Genomic DNA, 24,669 nt, shown 5'->3' on the forward strand with positions numbered 1-24,669 from the left:
GCACACACACTAAAATAACTATTTATTTTAAAAATCAACTTACTTTAAAATAAATATCAATATTATTATTTTTAAATGATAGTATTTTACATACTAAAAATAAAATATATTTCTTAACGTTAAATTTTATTAAATGAATATATAATGAAATATCATAAAAAAATAGTAATGTAGCAAAAATAATTAATATTATAAAAATATCAAATGACAAAAAAATTAACAACGTTTATCAAGAGTAATTTTTCTAGTATCATCTTTTATTATATTATAATAATTAATAAATATTTGTTTAATTTTTACATAATAAAATATAAATAATAAATAATTGATTAATAAAACAATTTTATGAGGGAACAAAATAAATATAAATAAAAAATTATTTTAAAATAAAATAAGTAGATAAAAAGATAAAATAAATTATATACACATATAAAACAAAAAAATATAAATAAAAAATTAAAAAAATAAATATAAAAGTAAAATAATATTCATGACAAAATAAATATAAATAAAAAAAGAAAAAAAATAAAAAAATAAAAAAAGAAAAAAAATAAAAAAAATAATAAAATAATTTCCATACACATATAATAATAAAAGAAATATAAATAAAATAGAAAATAATAATATCAAATAATTAAAAAGTTAATTTGTAAGACACTTATGAATAAAATAAAATAAATATTAAAATAAATTTCAATTAAAAAGAACATGTATTGTTATACTATTCAGTTTAAAAACTAGTACAATTCAGTTTAAAAACTAGTACAATTCAGTTTAAAATTAGCATAATTCAGTTTAAAATTAGTATAGTTAGTAGTTCAGTTTAGTTTATATTGTAGTTTAGTACAATTTAGTATAGTTCAGTTCAGTCCAGTTTGATAAAACAAAAAACAGTTCAGTTCAGTTTGTCTGAACTGTTTTACAGCTCAGTTCAGTTTATACAAATTAGTTTTTAGTTCAGTACAGATTTTAGTAGTACAGTGCAGTTCAGTTCTATTTGCCCACCCCTACTACCAACTAAGATTATACAGTTTTTTATTTTCTAAACATGAAATACAACTAGGAATGATGTGAAAATAATATTGTTGAGGTTCATCGAACCTTTGATATAAAGAAATATGTAAAAAAAAACATGACTATACCTAGAATTTCTTATGATTAAATGAACGTCTTACAATTGTAGTAAAGATGATGGAAAAAGAATATAAAAATAAAGAATCCCATATAAAAAAACTCTATTCACCCATTCCACAGAGAAAAACCATTCTCTGCAAATTGAGTACCCAAAAAAACACTAGTCAAAACAATTTTCCCTTCTACACAAAAAGACATTCAATAAGCATAACTACATGTCTAAATATATAGCAAATCCCTCGCACATATTGGAGCTCGAAGACGTTCGTCTTCGTCAAGACCGAACGTTCGAAATGAAGCCAGTTCGTGTTGAAGACGTTCGTACTAAGTATTACAAGGGAAAAGCCGTTCGTCTAGTGAAGGTAGTGTGGGATGAAAAGACGGGCGACACTACCTGGGAAATAGAAGACGCCATGAAGGACTTGTACCCTCACCTATTTTCTGGTAAGTTTTAATTTTCGAGGACGAAAATTTTTTTTTAGTTAGGGAGAATGTAAGATCTCGAAAATTTAAACAACCTCCACCTGTCAAATCACGTCATTATTGCTCTAAAATCCTGTCCAGAAATTTTATTAAGAAACGCACCCACACCCTGTTGTTCTGAGCACCATTTAATGCACCCTCGCCACACGTGCAGTGCCATTAAAACGCACTCACACTCATTCTGCATGCAACTGCCAAGTGTGACTTTGGAACATTCGAAAACGTTAGTGAAATCCAAGTGGCAGCAGGTGAATGGACGTTCGTCCTACGTGGGGAGAGAAAATTACTTTTCTGAAAAACCCTTTCCCACTTTTCTGCATGCTTCGTCTTCTTCCCCAAACTCTTGATTTCCAAATTATCTGCCTTCTTTCTAGAACCTCCATCTTCTCTCTACCATAACTTACTTTCTTCTTCTCCGATCCAATTTCAGAGACCGTAGAAGCAATCCAGACGTCATAAGCTTTCCATCAAACCAAACAAGTTCAAGTTTTGAATCTGGTAAGTTCGTCCCTTAGCTGTTCATTATTAGGGTTCATGCAAAACCAAATCTGGTTACATGCATTCTCTTTATCTGAATCAAATTTTGATTCTGGAATTTGTTTTAGTTCGCAAGAGTTGAGTGGTCTGAGGATAGAAGTGATAGTTGGGCGAATTCAGGATTTCGCGTTAGGACGTTCGTTCACTACTGATCAAGGTAAGGGAAGCTTATTAAGTTTAATTCATGTGTATGTGTTGTGCTGTATGAAGTATGCGAAATTATGAAGTATGAAATCTGTATGATTAATCTTTGATGTATGATCTGGATGATGAGATGATATGTGAAATTTATGAAATGTGCTATGATATGAGTAATTAAATGCATGAAGTTTTATACTAAAAAATGAGTTTACTGTAAGTGAAATTTGAAATATGAAATGCTATGAAAATGAACGTCCGTTATTGAACGGTCTTTGACCGTTCGGTATTTTGTACTTCCTTGAAAACAGGATTCTTTCATTTGGAAAGAATACTGAGTTAGGACGAACGCTCTCTTATATTAGTCTTACGTTTGAGCGTTCGGCCAAACGTAGGTGCTCTGAGTGTTATGCGAGAAAGTGAGAAGCTTAGAAAAATACAACCTTATATACTTAGTCATTCCTAAATAATTCTCTTCACTATGATTACCTTATAAATTTCCCTTTCTATTAATATCCCGCCTCAGCGATGGGTCTCGACCCAAAGCGTTCGTCATGAGTAGCGCTCGGTCTTATACCGAACGCTCGTCCTTACACTTGCTTACCAAACGTATGAAAATAGCGTTCGTCCAAACAGTAAATAAATATCTATTACCGCGTTCGGTCATTGACTGGCGGTTAACATCTTTTATAAATTCGTATCCGTTATCAATATCTACACGCCTTGCGATGTCTTTATTCATTTGGATTTGATCTAAAGTCCTTGAATTTAAATTCTTCTAAGTATCAGTTGAATCGTTCTAGAATCAGTTCATTTAACTGATTCAAGTGGTCATGACGTCCGTCCTTGGAAAGACGTTCGTTTTCTTTCTTTCAGAAACGAGTATCTCTCGGTATCATGATAACGTTCGTCCTCATTATGAAGGGGGCTGAACGCTCGTCTTTTTATGAAAGTGGAACTAAGAATGAAAATGTGATTTAGAGGAAATGGTATAATGTGCGAACAGTATAAGAGATGAATCTATGATTATGGAATTTGAACGAGCGTTCCAAGGAGGAACGTCTCTATGTTTGGAATATGAGAAGTTGTGTAGTATGACCGTGGTAAATCTGCTGATGGCAGTTCATCCTGATGTTCCGTGAGTGCTCGTCCTCAAGTAGAGGGGAGTAGGTCATGTGTGGGAACGGCAGGAGGTCCTAGTCCTAATGAGTACTTTGGACTGATAGGGCTAACCTCGGGTGGCAGCTGTTGAGTGTTTTCAGTTATCACATCACCCGGGTGCACGAACGCCTGTAGATACATGGATTCATACAGTCCGAACGGTCTGTCTTATGAGAGTTCGAACTGATTATATGTGTTGTGATATTTTATGAATGTTAATATGCTATTTGTATGAATTACTTGTGAATTAAATTCAATAAGCTTACCCTGTGTTATTTCCTTGTGTTGTCGTTCGTCCGTGTCCGTCCGTCTTGTCTATGCAATGATCATCCGTGTGGATGTGAGCAGACGGAGAGATGTTGCTTGAAGAAACTCTTGAAGAAGAAAATTTGGAGGACGCCAATCTGGTCGAAGTAGAGGTTAAAGCCGAGCCCTAGAGCGCTCGTTTAGTTGTAGACTTTAGTTTTTCTGTTTAGCTGTTTGGACGTTCGATTAAAGTTTGTAAAACCGTTCGTCTTTAGAATTTGAAATACTGCTGTATGGTATTTTATCTTTGTACTTAAGCACGTTCATTTTGGAATTTTTATTATTAGTGTAAGACTGCATGTTTTAACTGTTAATTGTAATTAATTCTAAATTATGGTGATTACTATATTTTGGGATGTTACACATTATAATTACAGTAAAAACATTTTTAACTTTTATTGTTCATTATGGATAATTTTGGGAGATAATAAAAATTAAAAAGTTAGGCAATAAATATAAGAACAGGATGAATTTTTTGCTTTCGATCCCAGCAAATCTATATTACCAACTAAGATTATACAGTTTTTTATTTTCTAAACATTAATGAAATACAACTAGGAATGATGTGAAAATAATATTGTTGAGGTTCATCGAACCTTTGATATAAAGAAATATGTAAAAAAAAACATGACTATACCTAGAATTTCTTATGATTAAATGAACGTCTTACAATTGTAGTAAAGATGATGGAAAAGAATATAAAAATAAAGAATCCCATATAAAAAAAACTCTATTCACCCATTCCACAGAGAAAAACCATTCTCTGCAAATTGAGTACCCAAAAAAACACTAGTCAAAACAATTTTCCCTTCTACACAAAAAGACATTCAATAAGCATAACTACTATCTAAATAAATTTTTCCAACTTCCTTGATATTTTAGCATTAGGTGGCTGGAAAGTTTTCAATTGGAAATTAGAGCTTCCTGAAAGAATCTCATTTAGAAGCACGTCACCCTTTTCATTTTGAATTACCTCCAACGTGCTTCCAAGAACATCACCTGCAAGTCCAATTTCTAAGAGACTACCAGGCTCTTCTCCACCATCATGTATTAATTGTGCAATCTCAGTAAAAGTAGCTACTCTCTCTATTATGACTTTAGCAAAAATTAGGCCAAGAAACTCAGCTGCTCTAGGGGCATCATTAACGACATCCTCCAATGTACAGAGAACAGATTCAAACCTAGCCAACATACAAAGGAATCAATTGATAGTTGCCTTCATAATAAATGGATTTTCCCTACTATGGTTAAATCAATCTTACCCTTTGATGAGTTGGACTTGACTCAAGGTGTGATGTTGAGATTTCACTAGGTTGATAAGTAGTTTGGCAAGAAGATCTCTTTCTGTGTCTTTTCTCTCAAATGAATCTGTGACCCAGAGAGAAACCATAGAAGGATAAAAGCTTGGAGAGTTCAAATCTTTGATACACAAAACAAGTTCTTTCTCATCTCTAGCACTGAAAATTGCATAAGTTTTATTAAGATCATTAAATGACGAGAACAGTGGGAATTAAATTCACAAGTATAAATTCAAAAAATGAAGGAAAAAAATTAACATATGTAATTTGGCCAATGGAATACAATACACATAGCATAAAAATTCGTCATGACAAAGTTGTAACAAAAAACAAAGATTCATGAATTTGATATAGCTGCAAAAAGAAACTTCACATAACCTCCTTTCTAAATCCAACACAAATATAGGACAATATTTCAACACCGCTCCAACTGCTCCTACGATATTGTTCAGGAGTCATTTAATTTAAGTATTAAAAGTTCAATCCTCCAATGAATAGAAAAATAAAATTTTGGTACCATTATGAGATAATGTCTATATGTATGCAAAAAAAATTGTAAGTTGGATACATATAGGGTTGAAAAAGTGGGTTGGGTTGAACCTACTAGGTGAACCTGTAAATGGTGGAGTGGTTTAGATGATTGAACTTACCACCTAGGCAAGTTATACTGCGGTTCAGTTGTCGGGTTTACCCACCTATGAGACCAATACCTATGTCATCCAAACACATTTATATTTTTATACAAATAAGAGATCATGTTTAGATGTAGGTCAACCTGCCATATTTATATTTGAAAAACAAGACACATTAAAAAAAATAAGAAAAAAAAGATTCCCACCAGGAAAAATTGAACATTTCTAATATAAAATGGTTTTACCTAGATCGTATGTGTGCAGTAATTTGTTTGTTTAAGCTTCCCAAAAAGAATATAACTGGCCACATAAGTTGTAACTAGGAGAAAAAACGTGCTGTAGAGAAAAAAGTGAAAAGAAAAAAAAAACCTGTAGTATTCTCTTATGGCTGACAAGGACATGTCTCTCAGTTCTTCTTCTGACACAATCTTATCTGAATAAGAATTCTGAGAGATTATGGATCCTTGCAATTGAGCAGCAGGTGAAACACTCTTCAAGTTTCTGTTACCATGGTTTACATTATGCTCAGGGGCAATTGATTGATCATGAGTAGATGGACCTAAAGACCTGTTAGTACCACGTCTTGACCCAAGATCCTCCATTGAGTTATATTGTGTGCGCTCTGATGAATTACTCTGACCATTAAGACCTGCAGTCATTATATGAGGGTCTCTAGGCACAGGAACCACATCAGATATTGGAAGATTGGAAATTGTGGTTGATCCTCTCATAGACATTCCCCTAGCAAGACCACCTTGAGGTACCAAGGTTATAGAGTCATCTCCTAAAGATCTTTGAGGCAAAGGAACTGACAAAGTCTTAGCTTCATAAGATTGTTGTTCTTCAAATTGAGCATCCTGAGAGCCACCATAGCCACGTGCTTGAGTTGGAAGACCACATAATCCACCCATTTGAGAATTAGAAGACGACACTCTTGGACTAAAATCAATGGGATTCCTTCTACTTGATTGATTGTTACCAGGACCACGATTTGACCTACCAGCATGGGATTGCCTTTCCTGAGCAGCATCCCTATGTACCTCCTCAATCTTTTTGGGACCTTCTACTTTCCTCCTTTGTTGCCATTTATTCTTTCTCAAATCAATGGCATCCTTCAACATGAACCTCACCCTAGAAGATAAATTCATGTTGATTGATAATAACTTCATCCTTTCAAAATATGCATCCATATGTTCCTTGGCTTTTGGATGGTCAATCATCTCCCCAATAGTACTCATTAGCTTGCACAAAGCTTCAATGTTTTCTTCATCTGGATCTTGATATTGACCCAGTAACTTCTTGATACACTCATGCATTATCCTCTCTGTCAACATTTTCTTCTTATATAGTTCTCCAATCAATCTAATGTTTCCCAACATTCGTCTTCTTGCCTTAACTCTTCTTTCTCCCCTTTCCTCAGTAGACTGCTTAACCTCACCCTCATCAGCCTTATTTGCTTCTTCTTCTTCCCTTTCACCCCTCTCAAATTCCTCTTGGCACTTGTTCAATAATAACCTTTTAAAAGTTATTTTTTCATTGTCCTCACTAAAATCAGGCAACTCAGAAGCCAAATGTAAACAAAAGTTGGCATACATTTCACAAAAGGTAGGTTCCATAAGAGCTTTCTCAAATATTTGTGAAATGACACCGATGAGGGTGATTGCATTGTCAATATTAACTTCTTTCACCTTTTCAAAGAGTTTGTCAAAATTTTGTGGTGTTAGTTTGTTTAAGATAGCTTTCAACTGCCTCTGTTTTACCTCTTCCACATCTGTCACTTTACCCACTTCGTACTTATTCTCAGCTTTGTGCATTATTTGTAAAGGAGTTTGGTTTGGAGAAGGAATTAAACCCCTCTGCTGGAAGCTAGCAGATCGCTGCCATCTCTCCCCATTAGGGATATTTCTTCCACCTTGATTTCCCCCAGATTGCATTGGCCCAAAAAGGATCCCTCCACCGTATTGTAGAGGTGTTTGTGCACGAGGATTCCTTAAAACACCAAAGTTGCCTCCATGGCCATATCGAAATCCTGAATTTCCTCCGGTGCCTTCTGGACCACGTCCAGAACGAAAAGAACCAGAAACTCTGTTCCATCTATCGTCCTCCATAATCACATCGCCACGACGATCCATCCGAGACAACCCACCTACAGCTCTTCCAGGATTAGGATGTGAATCACGCTCAAAAATATGAGAGCCGCCAATATTGGCATTCATCAAAGCTCCAATGTCTGCAGTGATTTCAAAACCTTCAGGAAGATCAATGCACTGCTCTACAAATTTCAGAAGGAAATCACGTGAATATTTTTTGGTTGTACTTCCATGTCCTTCACCTACTTTTTGAGATATGTCATGAACCTCCAGTTTAGGGGTAGACATGTCAGCAACATCCTCCCAATCATCAAGCTCAACTTTATTATGATCACATTTCTCACTGGCTTTAATATCAGACTGACCAACATCAAATTGTTTCAAGCTTAGAGGACTAGTAACACTTTCCTTGCTCTCAGAACTTAAGACATCTCTCTTTTCCCCAGGTCCCTTGTATGCATTATAAAGATCAGAAGTTGACCCAGCGGCATCTGCTTTCTGAAGTATCTCTCTTCTCTTCTTCTTTCCTTTAGATTGGTTTTTCACCTTATTTGGTTCTATAATTGGTCTATCCTTGGTACCTGACTCAACATCAACATTCTCTGAATCGTTCTTAAAATGCTTTAGTGTTGTTTTTGGAAGATCAGTAGACTGCAGATCTGATGAGCCAAAGTTTCCTGAATCAAAATAATTTGTAACTAATCTACCATTTCTAATAAAAGAGACATCTCTAGAATAAATAACTCGATGCAGCCAGGGCAGACGTGCCTAAATTATCACTGACTCTATCATATTGTTTATTAAAATTTGCAAATTCATCTTATTGTAATAGAATTCTCAAAATGCTCAAATTTGCAAGATCTTTTATTACTTTAATTTTTGTTCCATTAAATTTAATATTGTTTGTATACTTTAGGAGATGACACATCACTTTTATCATAAGGCTTTAATTTTTTTATTTTTTTTTACCTTCAACTAATTTATATGTCTTATCAGGCATCTGATTGTGAACTTTGTCAATAGTTTGTGCACCACATCCTTCCACTGAAACATAAGCAGAAGCGTCTACAGACCCATTGGTCTCCACTTCAACACCAGTTGAAATTGTATCAGATCCTGGAAGATCTTCAATAGTAATTGCTGCAGAATAATTTTTTTTAGTTCCTAAAGCATCGGGTACTCCAATATCAGATATATTTTGATCAACAACTCCAGAACGTATAGAGTCCATTGTGGGAGATAGTACAGAAACCTGTGGCAAAAGACACAGTACACCTTATATTCAAGCACACCAAGATCACATAATACTGAAAAGTACATCCTTTACATTCAAGTGTGCATTTGTGTGCATGAATAATTCTTCACGCATATACCTGATTTTGTGTTATTTGATCTTTCTTCCCTGGTTTTTTATCCTTCAAAGAGTTGGAGATAGCGAGAGATTCCCTTCCACCTTCATTATTAGACACATTTGTGACAAAATCACTAGAAAACTTAGATTGTTGTGGAGAAACTTCTGAACAGGTTTCTGATCCTTTTTGCAGCACAGAGGAGCTAACATCACAAGATATTGTTGAACCAGGGGATTCTCCATTTTGAACATCAGCAATACAGGAATTCGACAAGGAGGAGTCCACTATAGAAGTTGTACCATTAGGCTTAATGGTCATAGATGTAATCCCTGCTGGAGTGCTAGTTTTATTAGTAGGCGAGGAACCATGTGAAGATGAATTCATAAAACTCACACCTTGGGGACCATGGTGCAGAGGAAAATTAAATGTTGTTGGTTGACAATTAGGAGTCATTGGGCTACTTGTTAATGGGAGAGAATTAGGTGGATAATAAGGAGAATTTGTATTATACGAGTTGGATGGAAAATAGTTCATAGGATGAGAAGCCGGAAAAGATTTAACAGGCTGGGATTGAGAAGGTATGTTAGGATGTGGTCTAACACAAGATGACCCACCATTTGAGAATGCATCCATCCTTTTATCAAGTCTTAACTCTTCATGTGTCTCAGGATGAGTTATCTTTACATGGGTAGTTTTCCGAGGACTTGCAAATTTTCCTCCTTTCTGCTGTGGATATTGACAACCTATGCCAATGCCCATGTTGCCTAATTGATTACCCATTTGAGGAGAATAACTAATGTTTTGGCCTTGATGCATGATCCCTTGAGGATGCATTGGATGAGGTTGAAGACCTGGAATAAAAACCGGCTGTTGCACTTGTGTAGCATTACCAATTGGTAAAGGCATCGGTATAGGCATTTGGATGGACGTTGTTGTCATGCCATGAGATTGAATCTGTGGTTTAGCACCTCCAAACTGTAAAGGAGCCTGTGATTGGTGATATGAAGTTGAGACTGAAATCCCAGTTACAGGAGCAACAAAGGGTTTTGACATCTGATTTACTGAGGTTAAAATTGACACCTCAGAATCCTTGTTGTCCTTAATCTCAACGTTAGATTGCTCATTGACACCAGCATCTTTCTCGTGTGATTTCTGCTGCTTTGGAACAGGAGGAATTGGATCCGAAGACACAGATTTGTCAGAGTCATCAAGAGCCTGAAAGTCAAGGAATTATACCTCCAACATTCCTTAGTATGGAAAGACATAGAAAAAGTTCATCTTCAATTATTGAATACTAATATCACTAGTAATGTCAACTTCAATTAGACATACGAAAAGAATAAGGATCTTATTTCATGTATAAAATATAAATCAGATCATCTTTGTAGGATAAAATCTAAAAGAAATGCTCTTCACTTTTGAATGGAGAGGGGATAGTAACTCTTTGAATGATAGTACAAAAATTAAGGAAAGGAAGTGAAAAAAAAATGCATACCTGATCAGGCTTCTGCTTATCAAAACTAGGAGGAGCTGAACTTGTACGAGCAGGAATCTGTACAAAAGAACAGTAACATGATCAATTACTCTACTTATGTCAAAAATCCACAAAATGTGTAATGCACCATATTCTAATCAATTAATGTAGAAGAAACTTACTGCCATCCCATTAATGACGCCAGGAACAATGGATCCAAATTGAAAAGGGAATGCCTTAGACTCATCATCTCCTGGTACAGACATGTGTATTGATATTTCACAAATCTCACACACAACATAACTAACTGCTAATGTACACAACAAAATCTTACAAGACTAACATACCCTTAGCAAGGCTTGTGGGAAGTACTGGATCAGAAATTAAAGGGGGCAATGTAGCAGTTTCAGCCTTTGGAACAATTCCAGTGCTCTTATGCCCAGCTGATGATTCAGATGACTTTGTAATTGGCCCATCTGGTGCACCTATAATGCCACACAAATGCATGAATTACATACAAAAAAAAAAATCAATTTTTATAAAACACTTAATCACCTCAACAACATCGGAAGATTATCCTATTAAAAAAAGAGGGAAGGATGTTTCAAAAATAATTCTTCAGAAAAATTCTACAGAGGAACGTAACCTGACACTAAAAATCAATGAAGACAAGAATTACATTTTTTCCCAGAAATAAATAAATATTACTCCTAAATCTTACCATGTAAGTGGGACTGTCCATGGATACCATTACTAATGTTCCGAGCAGCAGATGCATTATTTGATTCTGTTGAATTTCCCTGGGAAGGATTTAGCCTAGATTGTCCACCTTGTGCATTATTAGACTTCTTGTTAAAACTATAACAATCAACATGCATAATCAATAACCAATAATGAAGAAAAAAAAATACACAAATCATAATGGTGTGGAAAAAATAGTTTAAGTAACGAATCATCAAACCACATGTCACAAAAAAGAGAAAATAGAAGGTTTTCACAACTTTATAATTAATCACATACAATGTACATACATTTAACTTTTCCATTCATTTAACACTACCTATTACACACAAAAACACATCTAAATTCCACAAAAGAATCCTAATCTATACTTTTCAACACTATTGAATAAATGTTATACATACTTCGGTACATATATTATCACAATGTCAGTGTTTAATTCCTTTCACCCGAATAACATTGCACTTTGCGTACTAAAACAGATCCAAATTCCAGAAAAATCTCAATATACACCTTAAAACACTATTCTACTAATAACAATTAATCATAGTCATAATATATAATTTATAACACACACGCACATACATATTAACAATATAAAACTCGAATTTTTTCATCCATTATAATATTACACTTCATAGATTAAAACACAACAAATTCTACAAAGTCAACAAAATAAAATCCTAATTTACATACATTTTGAACTCTAAATCACATTCCAATTTCACAAAAAAAAAGCAAGAAAAGGAAATCTCAATCATAACCATCATAATAGGATTAATTATATACTCTTATCGTAACAATAATATCAATATTTAATTCTTTTCATCCATCATAACAAGACATCTAAAATGCAACCAAATTTCACTAGAAAAAACTAGAGCTAATCTACACCCTCCAACCGTATAAATTAAGCAAACAATGATTAGTTACAGTCTGTTAAATATTTTATCACAATCACAGCATTTAATAGTTTTCATCAATCATAACATCATACCTTGCACTCAAAAAATGTATCTAAATTAAAAAAAAAATCCCAATCTACACCCTTCATCACCCCTCTACAAACATGTTATTAATTTGTTACATAGTATCGCTTAATTCTTTTTATATATTTTAACATTAAATTTTACCCTCTACATCTAAATTCAAAAAAAATAAAAAATCAACCCACACCCTTCAACTATTTTAAAAACAATTACAATTTGTTTCATATTTTATCACAAGCATAATGTCAGAACTTAATTTTTTTCATTCAAATTAACACACTTTAAACTCTAAAACACAACCAAGTTGATGAATAAACATCAATCCAGATCCTTTAATATTATTTCACATACAATAATTGATTATATTTGATCACATATGTTATCTCAATCACAATGTTACAATTTCATTAATTCCTTTTATCAATTAAAACACATTGCTGTTACACTTAATACACTGTAAACCGCATTCAAACAACTCGTGTAAACACATCCATTCCCACCTATGCGTGTCTGTTATGTATTTTATCAAACAATAAAATTATATTCATTCAATAAAGGGTAAATAGTCTTGTTGAATAATGACACCAAAACTGAAAAAAAAATGTTTTATCCCCTTCATATAAAGTATAGATAAAAACAAAATCCAAATCTCCAAAACCAACTTTATTCTACCTACCTTCAAACACTAAAAAAAAAATTCACAAAATCAACAAATTAAGTCTCAATCAACATCTTCAATACTATTTTACAAACAATCAATTACAGTATCATTACAATTTGTTGCATATTATATCTCAATGACAACGTCAACACTAAACTATTCTCAAAAATTACAAAATTACTATTCCCAGTTTAAAACTTATCCAGATTAAAAAGAAAATCCCGAATCTACATCCTTCAAAACTAATCTACAAACAACTAAATATAAATTATGATTCTCACTTTTTTTTTTTATCAAAATCACAATGTCAACACTTATTTATATCATTACACTTCACACTCTATAATGCATCTAAATTCCAAAAATAAAATCTCAATCCACATCCTTCATCATTAATCACAGAAAAACAATTAACTACAGTGTTACACACCATTTTTTTTATTATCAGCAAACAGTGTTACACACCATATTATATATACGTATATATCATATAATTATATAACAATCACAATGTTCATTCTTTTTTATCCATTACAACAGTGCACTTCACACTCTAAAACACATCCACATTGGCGACATTATTACTACAAGATCAATCAAAATTTAACGACGAAAGACAACACATGCAAAATGTGAATGGCAAGCCTAAACTCACCTTCGGGCAGTGGATAATGAATTGTTTGACGGCGCGATTCCACCGCCATCGCCAGCAGCTTTGCCGTAGGAACCTCTTTGCTGGTTAAAGGTGGATGATCGTCCGTTTCTTCTGTAAACGACGTCGTTCTTTTCCACCTTTGATTGATTGAAGGACATATATCCCAACCCCTTCGAACACCTCACAGCAATGCAGTTTCTTCCACAAGGAAAGAGAAAAAACGCAGAGAAAACCGAATCGTCGAAAAACGAATGAGAAAAACAGAGTGAGAAAGAGTGTAGTGTGCGTATGATTTTGTTTCGTTAGAGAAAAAAAATATAAAAAATATAAAAAAAATAAAAATAAAAATAAAAAAAGAAAGAGAAGAGAAAAACCCAAACAAATAGCTTACAGTGTGGAGTGAGGGAAGGGTCAAAAGAAGAAATAGCCTTTTTAGGAGATCATCTCACACAAATACACACAATTCCAATGAGTTGCGGATTTTTTGACACCTTTTACTCACACTCCCTTATTTTTCTCTCTTTTTCTTTACTTTATTATTAAATCATATTTATTCTTGTTTTTATATAAATGTGGATCTATTTTTTTTTCATAATGAAATTTGTGTAGTTTAGTTTGGTGAGTGTGAGTTTGATAATCTTATATTTATACAAGAGTTTTATACTAGTATAACATTAATGTTTCATCACCTTTACATTAATAAATTTACATTTCTTCAAATGTTTATTAAATATATTACTATGTATTTGGACATAATTATGAAAATGAATCACTAAAATAATAATACAAAAACATTTAAACTGTTTGAAAGTGAGAAACTAATAAAATATTACTCTTATAAGAAATTGAGTGTTTTTCTATTCATTTCTCAAAGATTTTTTGTAACTGTATATAACTTCCTGAAACTTTTTAAATTGAAATTAGTCCCTAAATACTTTATATGCAAATTGGTTCCTACTTAACCTTTTTTATTTGCAATGTAATTCCTGAATATTTTTAATAATTACATTTTAGTCCCTAACTAATTTGTAATATTGCAAAAAGGTCCCTAATTAATTAAATAATTTTGGACCAAAGAATTGAGTGGTGTGACATTTAGCAAATAAAACAAATTGGACTAAGCCCATTTATATCACATTTTCGATGAAGGAAAATAAAAGGAAAACATGACAATTTTACAACTTAAGAAAGAGTGTTTGATATTACATTGTGTTCATTCACTGTGTATTGCCTTGAACTAGACAAAATCAGAATGTTTTCCTTCACTCTGTTGAAATTGTTATCATAACAAAATCGTATACAATATGTTCTTGAAACTGAAAAAGTATAGAATAAATCCTGCTTTAGCATAAATATATGCTGATGCATTCATTATCTCTGTTATACAATCAAGAGATAATAGTCCTATATTGTACTCAATGTTTTGACTTGAACTTCGAGATGAATGGTTAAATAGCGATCTAATAGTGGATGAAACAATAACCAATAAATTTTACTCAGATAGACTCTAAGTCAAGAATCTGATATCATAAAGTGAATTTAAGCTTAACTCTATTTTAAAACCAGTAAAGTTTATATCTATTATATATATAAAGTGATCTTATTAATATGTGCTTCCAAGAAATACAAATATACAATGTTAAAAACAACTCTATGTTACAGACAAGCTTTCTATGTTACAAATCATCATTGTCCATTTTGTTCCTTCATTTTCTTGTGCAACTTTTCATTGTATTCCTAGAGCTTGGATTCTCTTGACCAGAGACAGAGAACAAGCGTTTCTTTCTCTCCAATCTTCCCTGCTCTCCATGTTCTCCCCCATGATTAATTTCTCATTTCCATCAAGGATGCTCACTATCTGTCTTGTGCTTGGTCTTAGTTTTGGGTCAGAACGGGTGCATGCAACTCCTAACCTCACCAATCTCATTAGCTCCTTGTGATTGTATTCTCCATTTAGTCTTGTATCTGCTAGTGCCTCAAGTGATCTTTTTCTCATCTCAAATTCATGAACCTTCTTCACCAAAAGCACCTCAGGTTGCCTAAAATCCACAGCCTTAAGTCCACTCACAATCTCAAGCACCACCACACCAAAACTATAAACATCAGCAGCCACCGTTGCTTCTCCTGATTCCACATATTCTGGTGACATGTAGCCGTAAATCCCACAAACAGACTTGTTCCTGGTGGTGATCACATGATGGCCATGCTCATTCCTTGAAAGAAACTCAGCCAGAGCAAAACTACCTAGTCTTGGGGTCATGTCAGGTTCAAGAGTCACTGCTGAAGAGGTTATGTTCCTGTGAATGACCTGTTCATCCCATTCCTCATGCAGATAGAGAAGTGCAGATGCAAGTGATTTCGCTATGTAATACCTATGATGCCATTTCAGAACAGAATAACCCTTTTTAGTACCATTGATATGATGGTGAAGTTGGTGGCTGAGAAATCTTCTGGCTGAGTAATCATACACCACAAGCATCTCTCCTTGCTCAGTGCACCATCCTCTGAGCTGCACCAAGTTCCTGTGGCGAAGTTTTGCAAGGTTTCTTAGCTCATTGGAAAATCTTTGGCGCAGTGCAGGGCATGTCTTCAAGCCAAGGCGTTTCACCATGACATGGCAGTGGCCATCTAGGATGCCATGGTAAGCAGTTCCAAAGTCTAACTCGGCCACCCTTTTGGACTCTGAGAAGTTCTCTGTGGCTGAAACAATCTCCTTGAATGGTATCTCCCTAGGTGTTTGAACCACAGAAAATGATGTCTGCTTATGCATCGTTCTCTTGCTACTCTTACAAGAGTTAGTTCCACCGTTTCTCTGTTCAGCTTCAGCTGTTACATATATGGTATCTCCTGTGGCAGTGACATATTTTGAAATGGAACTAGAATGATTGCTAGAACTTTCTGTTCCTGTGCCTGAGCCAGTCCCTTTTGAGCTGCTTGGACTAGTCTCAGATGAAGAAGACAAAGAGATGTACATAGGATGGGAGTGAAACGAAGGGAGTGTTGGCAACTTATTTGACATATCAGAAAGTGCTTCTACAATCCACTTCATGCTTGGTCTCAACAAAGGGTCATGGAGTGTGCACAAAAGGCCTATGTGAATCAAATGCTCCATCTCAAAAGCCTTGTAGGAACCGTATATCAGCCTTGTATCCCCAGCATCAACGACTCTCCCTTCATCACTGAGCCTTCTGATCCAATCAACCAAGATGATTTTCTCATCAGGGTATGTGAGATCGATGGCCCTCCTTCCAGACACCACCTCTAACACAACGATTCCAAAGCTGAAAACATCAGATTTTGAGGTTGCAACACTCCTTCTCTGGAAGCTCTCAGGGGGCAAGTACCCAATTGTGCCACCAATCCTTGTGGTCTCACTCAACCTGAAATTCTCAAACTTGCTTGATGTTGATGCTTCTTTCCTAGTCTCATACTCGTACTCAAGCTCATGCTCAAGCCACCTTGCCAAGCCAAAGTCCCCCAACCTAGCATTGTAGTGGGAATCAAGCATCACATTGCTGGTCTTCACATCCCTGTGAATGATCTGAGTCTCCAACTGCTCATGAAGATAGTGCAACGCACATGCCAAACCCTTCACAATTTTGCCACGCCTCACCCACCCAAGTGGCTCCTCCTTCAAGTTCTTCCGAAACAGCACCCGGTCAAGGCTGAGATTAGGCATGTAGTCATACACAAGGTAAAGTTGATCCTCAAAAACACACCAACCCCTCAAGGGAACAAGGTTCTTGTGGCGAAGGTGTGCCACTGCTGCTAGTTCTGCCGCAAAAGTCTTCTCAAACTGGCCACCTTTCCCTGCCAAGCAACACTTCACAGCCACCACTGTTCCATCACTAGGCATAACAGCTTTGTACACTTTGCCAAAACCTCCACTTCCAAGAACCTCCTCCTCAGAAAAACCCCTTGACCCTATGTACAGCTCAGCGTAGCTGAAAATCCTTGGATTGTTGCTGTCCCTTCCAATCTTTGAAGAGAGCTGCACACCCTCAATATCATGAAACACACAAGATGAAGCCTTGATCTGCTTGCTTTCTCTTGCACCATCTTGGCATAGACTCCACCACTTTGACTCACACAACCTCGTTAAGGAACCTTGAAGGGTAGCAACAACATGGCCTCCACATGCCCCTTTGAAGTCCTTTTTGGCCTTAACTTTTTTCTGTGTCCCTTTATGTTTTGGTGGGGTTGCATGAAGTGGCTCTAGTTTATCATAGTCTGAGGGCATGACAAGGCACAGGTGTGTAAGCTGCATAGCTTGTGTTGTGTTTGTTGTGAGAATATGGATGTTGAAAGCATAAGCAATTAGCTAGGACATGGAGATTGCAATGAATGGCATTAGTGCTAATGCTGCGTGGAAAAGGATGTTGAAGTTTGGGTATTTGACGATGATGGCAATGCCATTGTTAATGGATTTATTCAACGCGTTAAGTTTGCACGGTTGAATTGAGTGCAACCATTTGCCAAATTGGAACCTACCACCACCTCTGACATGACGTCTCCAAAATCATTATTCTTTTGTATTATCACTGTCCACTTCATGTGTTATTCATATTAAGTTTTAGTTTCTATAGTTTAAAAGTTAAAATTCAAGTTCTTGAAGAATCATGCAGGGATTAAAGCTTATTTAACAAGTAGATCAAACTGAGTTGAACGGTTTTTGGAACACTTGATTAACGATGAAGCAATGTGATCTGTGACAAAGGTAGAAGGTTTTTAACATGCAAATTCATGTGAAAAGTAAAAGTTGATAAAAAGGAGAAAGAAAACTTCCTATGAAAATGATGAAGCAACAGAAAAAACTAACATAGTTTTGGCTTTATGTCAACGAAAGTCATTGTCAATTCTTCACAAAAAAACAAGTACAGAAGCTTTTTTATTTCCCATATATTAAATAAAAAATACAGCAATAAATAAATAATAAAAAGTTAAAAAGAAATATCGTACTTTGAGTCTTTGTTTCAGTTAAAAACTCGAGGTTGTTGAGATATCTGCTTTCACGTTTAGTTTTTCATTGAAACTGTCGAACTCGTTTGCGTAATTGTTGGAAAAACTAAGCTGTCGTATATATGTGTCTGTTTTAAATTAAGGAAAATAGTTGTTTTTCTGAAGTGTTTTGAGAAAAATATATTTTTAAAGCAAATTAATTTAATTAAGTACTTTTTTTTCCATGTTGTTTTGGTTTACTAAGAAAATCAAAATATGATGCGATCACTTTTACGTGTCGAAAGTAAATAAATGCATAACTTAATGGTTAGCATGGAAAAGATAACTCACTAACTTAATGGTTAATCATCTTTTCTTCAATTTAATCATTAAAAATTATTATTCTAGATGATAACGTGCTCTTCTCTTACCCAAGAAGAAAGATATTCCTTGGTAAAAGTAAAAGTAACTAGAAACCATGAAAATTGAATAATATGAATGAAAATCAACGATGTTGGCTACATGCCAAAGAATGCTTCAATCAAATGAAAAACTATGCTTTTGTCATATATATATATATATATATATATATATATATATATATATATATAAAAGAAAAACTAGGTTCATTATTTTGATATCAAAACAAAAACCCTAAGCATATCAATGTAGTTGGTACATAACTATTTCTTATATGTGATTATGTTTACAATAATTTAATTCTTAAGTGTACATACGAAAGGAAACTTATTGAAAGAGATCAATTTCATGTTGACTTTTTTTTATAATATAGACATGATATAGGACAAAGATGATAGTGTAAAGAATAATTTTTTCTTAAAATAATAATGGTTTAAATACTGTGAGTCTTCATTGTTTTAATATTAAAAGGTTTTAACATAAATAATTTTGTTATTAATTAATTTTATTATTTTAATATATATATATATATAAATAATTTTTCTAGAGTGTTTTTTTTAATATTTTGTAAGAGTTTTTTCTAGTTTGATTGAAGAACCGGGACTGTAGGATTAATTCTTGCGATGAATTCTTTAATTTGGACCAATTAGTTGAGTTTCAACCATTTTTCTTGATTTTTTAATATTATCTATTGCATGTGAGTCTTCTTCTACTTGCATGTGTTTTTTAGTCATCTATATGAATTTATACTAATTAGTGATCATAAGGTATGTCCTGATCATTCTTGTAAGGTCTTGTGAATTATTCGGTCAGGTAAGCGAAGTTAGTTCATAATTCTTTCGTAGTGTTCTTGCTAATTTGATGAATGCATGTTAGTGATTGATTTCATATTGGAAATGAACTGTAGCTATTTTTGATGAATTGGATTTGTGGTGAGCATGATTGATTTGACTTGTATGGTTTGAATGTTTGATTCATGAATTTCACTAGTTTTGACTTGGTTTTGTGTGATTGAGAGAGTTTATGATATGAGCAAATGGGAAAATTGATACGAGTTTCCATGTTAAAATTATTTCAAACTGATGCACTTAAGAAAGGAGTACCAATTTGAACAATTGAACAAATACAAGTTCCCTAAAAATCACAAAATACAAGTGTTGATATTAATCATAGGAAAACACTAGAAGGAGAGGGGGTTGGGTGGGGGGGGGGGGGGGGGGGGGTTCTGGGTGGTATGAATAGTGTTTCTAAAACCTTTTGTAAACTAACGCTTAATAATTATTGTAGGGTTACACTACAATAATTGTTAGACATTAAGAAATTGTTAGGACAACGTTTTAAGCAAGAAACACAATAATACAAATATTTTATATTGGTTCATTCAATTCTGAGCTAGCTCTAGTTTTCTTCAAGAACTCTTAAGAGGTTCCATTAATTTTATCCAAGATTAAAACCAAGTACAAATCACTCTTGATATACACCGAGTATTCTAACCACTCTTGGTCCCCCTAGTCAATCTTGACTAGTCTAAGTTTAACCATTCTTGATATCTAAGTATTCTAACCAATCTTGGTATGAACCCTAGACAACTGTCTAGAACGTTTAACTCTCCTGCGCTACAAGTGTTTTAATTTTCTTTAGAATTTCCAAACACAATCAGTGTTGGTTTACAAGTACAGATTCATATAACTATTAGTGAGAGGATAAATACAATACAAAGACATCTGAGAACTTGTGAAATTCTTTCTTTTGTTCTATGAACAGACTCAAACGAGGTAAGCTTATTGAGAGAATAACAACATAACAATACAATGATAGCAAAATTTCTTGTATTCTCTTATGTGAGCCCTTCTTTTATAGCTTCCTTCGAGATACGACTATTACTCATAGATAGTTGACTTTGTTGAGAGTAAATGGCTTATGTTACAAAGATATGTATTTTTCTACGTCTTAGGAATAACAACATTGCTTTCATAGTTAGACCTTGTACGACTATAGTAGGACATAAGCTTTAGGAAACATTCCAAGAATGTCTTCTTATCTCACAACGTCTTTCTAATACTCGTGCAATGCTTTTGAGTATATCTTGATATTGTTGATATTTGCAAAGATAAAGAGAGAAAAAGTAGAGCAAAAAAGAAGGTATAGTACATACATGCATTTAATGATCTATCCGTTGATAGAGTGTTGAAGCATGTTACGTTTAATAAACTTTTACTGCAAGTCCGAGCTTTTTCAAATAGAGACAATTGATAAGATATATATCATTTATGACTTCTTTCTCTAAATGTGCTTTTGACAAATGTTATTTAATCTTTTATATGTGACATGTCATGGTCTCTCTGGTAAGCGTTTAATAGGAATGTTTTGATGTTCACAAAGTCCAAACGTTATTCTTCTCTAAAGGATATTTCGTTAAGTGTTGTTTGTTAAACTTCAAAACTTTATATATATATATATATATATATATATATATATATATATATTGAGACAATTTGTTTTGTTTTATCTATAGTATAATTCTTATTTTATCAGTCATAAGCTACTAAAATGAGATGCTACATCTAGGTTAGTCATGGTTTAGTTTTAATCATTATTTTTTATTTTATTTGTGTCAAATACTAAAATAAACTATTGTGACAATAATTTAGCTTGAAGTTGAAAATTTTGAAAATATAACAAACTAAAAAATGTCAGAGTTTGTCGAATTTAGATTATCTAGTGACTGTTTTCAAAATATACTGATGAACACTAATTTTGATGTTTTAAAATATGTTAAATAATGGTTAAATATGTTTTTGGTCCCTTAACTTTAAGTGAAAATTGAAATTAGTTCCTCTTTGAAACTTTGACCCAATTTAGTCCTTTAACTTTAAAAATGTGTGGATTTAGTTCTTTTAACCAAATTTTATTAAATTTATTTAAATTAGTCTAAAATTTCGAAAAGAGACTAATTCTAGTTTTTACTTAAAGTTAAATGACAAAAACATATTTAATCCTAAAAATAATTATATATATTAACATGTGTACTTTTAATGTTCAATAGAAAAAAAAAACTAGTAGAGAATTTCTACTCTTTAAATTATGGTTTAATAGCTTCGGAAGTCCCTATATTTGCGGGTTAGTTTCAATTGGATCCTTCAATTTTGGAAGTGATCAATTGAGTCCCTGTTTTTGTAAAATTGAATCAATAATGTTCTTGCCGTTAATCTTAGTAAACGGTGTTAACTTTCTAGCGAGGTAGCATGCTGAGGTGGCTTTTAATTAGCACGTGGCACGTTGTGTGAAAACCTTCTCCCCTTCCCCTTCCCCTTTCCCGAAACCTTCTCCCCTTCCCCTTTCCCAAAATCTTCTCCCCTTCCCCTTCCCCTTTTCCCGAAACCTTCTCCCCTTCCCTTTCCCCTTCCCTTTCCCCTTCCCGAAACCTTCTCCCCTTCCCCTTCCCCTTCCCCTCCAACTTCACCTTCTCCCATCTTTGGGAAACTTTCTTCTCGCCCTCCCACACCCACGCTATCTCCCTGTCGCCGCCGCGCCCCTCCTCCGCCACCTCTACCTCGGCGACAACTTTTTCTCCGGCCAGATTCCTCCTGAATATGGCACTTGGCAGCACCTCCATATTATTTTTATTTTTCTCAAATCACTGTCAGACATTACAACAAATAACACCAACATTGCATATATTTGATTCCAAGAGAGCAATATCGATGTCATAACACTCTATTCCCAGAAGCTGCAGAACCGAACAAATAAAAAGTGGACAAAAAGAATAACAAGGAAGGAATTAGGGCTAAAAATGAATGGAGTGTGTGACCTTGTCGCGAACCCAGCCACCCGCGACATAGAGCTAAGATCAAAGTGGTGAAGAGTGGCAAGAAGCCTATCAAAGATGCTTCTCTCGGTATCAGATATGTTGATTCTATCACGAACCTGAACCGTAGACATTGGTGCGCCACCGCAACTCCGAAACGACGGCGGAGGGCGAAGTAGAGGTTGAGGGGGTTGTGGAGGAGTGCGGCAGTAATGAGACGACAACCGACAATGAGAGATGTGGAGGCAAGGGAGGTGCGCTTGACGGTTGGATTGGGGGATGGGCGTGAATGTAGATGTTGAAGAGGTGGGTGTGGGAGGGCAAGAAGAAAGTTTCCAAAAGATGGGAGAAGGTAAGGTTGGAGTTGGAGAGGAAGGGGAAGGGGAAGGGAGAAGGTTTCGGGAAAGGGGAAGGGGAAGGGGAGAAGGGGAAAGGGGAAGGGGAGAAGGTTTCACATAACGTGCCACGTGCTAATTAAAAGCCACCTCAGCATGCCACCTCGCTAGAAAGTTAACACCGTTTACTAAGATTAACGACAAGGACATTATTGATTCAATTTTATCAAAAGAGGGACTCAATTGATCACTTCCAAAATTGAAGGACCCAATTGAAATTAACCCACAAATATAGGGACTTCCGAACCTATTAAACCTTAAATTATTTATGGAAATAAAAAGCCTTTATGCATGTTTTTGTGTATACATATAAATACGATATTCATTAATAGAGATTAACGTTTGTGTTACTCATTCTTTTATGTTGTTGCTTTATGTCATCTATTTTATCACACGTATTTTTACTTTTATTGTGTTACAAAATATTTAACTAGGGTTTTTCTTTTGTGTGCTTGTGCATGGATAACATTGCTAAAACAATAAAATAAAAGTACTTTTTTTCATGTTTTGAGATGTTTTATCAAAATATTTTTAAATATTTAAATTAGGGTTAAGGGTATAAATTAAGAGATAAATGATAAAAAAAATAAAGATTAAATATTTTTATTAGTATTAGGTAAACCAACCAAGTTAAGCTCACCTAGGTCTAGTTTAATCTTCAACAAATATTTTTGAATTAACAAAACTTCTTTATAAATGTACAAAAAAATTTTAAAAATACCAAATATATAAAATATACTAAAATTTAAAAAAAAATAATATATATAAAGATTTGAAGTTATAAGGACCAATAATTTTGGGATAAATAAATAAAAATAAAATAAAGATATGAAAAGGAAATAATATTTGTTTAAACCTAGCTAATGCTTACAAAAATTTTATTTAATTGCTGTGAATTGAACAGAAGAGAGAAAAAGAAGTACAAGTATAGAATCATTTGGTTGAATTTAGGCCAACTTCTTTGATCAGTGAACTTAGGCCAACCTGAGTACACACTTACCTAATATAATATCAGAATAGAATCATACCAACCAACCATGGAAAATCTCCAACCAAACCACCACAACTAGCAGTTTAGTTTACTTAACCTGCTTCCACCAACTGAAATTTCAACCACAATACAGTCATACATTAAGAAAATGAGAGATGAAAGAGTTTATATCATAAAGTAATCATAAAAGAAATATTTTTCCTATGTAGTAGTCTTTCATTTATGTTGTCCCTCGAGTGCCTTTTTACACATCTCATAAGAATGATCAAACATAAACATATCATAATATTTAAAAGGTTTAATTAATTTTAAGTTTTTTAATAAATTTGGATATTTTACAAATCTAATACTTTTTAATTTTTTTTCTATCGAATACTTATACTTTCCAATTAAGTTTCTATTGTTTATATGATCATTATCTTGTTATATAATATTCATTTTTATTAAAAAAACGGATATTTTGTAA

At 33.9% G+C, this 24,669-nt stretch overlaps 1 protein-coding gene and 1 pseudogene across 1 annotated transcript; both read right to left on the reverse strand.

Moving 5' to 3' along the window:
- Positions 1-4,336: 4,336 nt before the first annotated feature.
- On the reverse strand, positions 4,337-14,118 carry LOC124834674 (eukaryotic translation initiation factor 4G-like). Its single transcript, XM_047309424.2, has 10 exons — positions 13,652-14,118; positions 11,327-11,463; positions 10,953-11,090; positions 10,788-10,858; positions 10,627-10,683; positions 9,153-10,346; positions 8,749-9,031; positions 6,059-8,456; positions 5,022-5,216; positions 4,337-4,940 (listed from the first exon to the last, which is right to left on the reverse strand). Exons 1-10 carry the CDS (start codon positions 13,807-13,809, stop codon positions 4,607-4,609), a joined length of 4,965 nt encoding a protein of 1,654 aa, XP_047165380.2. The 5' UTR covers positions 13,810-14,118; the 3' UTR covers positions 4,337-4,606.
- A 1,004-nt stretch (positions 14,119-15,122) lies between these two features.
- Positions 15,123-18,177, reverse strand: LOC124834672 (receptor like protein kinase S.2 pseudogene; annotated as a pseudogene).
- Positions 18,178-24,669: the final 6,492 nt, after the last annotated feature.

This window comes from Vigna umbellata, chromosome 7 (genome assembly GCF_029865625.1).
Source record: "Vigna umbellata cultivar VRB3 chromosome 7, Vumbellata_1.0, whole genome shotgun sequence".
NCBI classification, from domain to species: Eukaryota; Viridiplantae; Streptophyta; class Magnoliopsida; order Fabales; family Fabaceae; genus Vigna; species Vigna umbellata.

Excerpts from the sequence above, each read along its gene's own strand:
- LOC124834674 (XM_047309424.2), bottom strand. The coding sequence starts at position 13,809 with ATGTCCTTCAATCAATCAAAGGTGGAAAAGAACGACGTCGTTTACAGA. Across the intron at positions 11,091-11,326 it reads TGGACAGTCCCACTTACATG|GTGCACCAGATGGGCCAATT; the intron begins GTAAGATTTAGG and ends GTGGCATTATAG. Across the intron at positions 8,457-8,748 it reads GACATATAAATTAGTTGAAG|GAAACTTTGGCTCATCAGAT; the intron begins GTAAAAAAAAAT and ends ATTTTGATTCAG.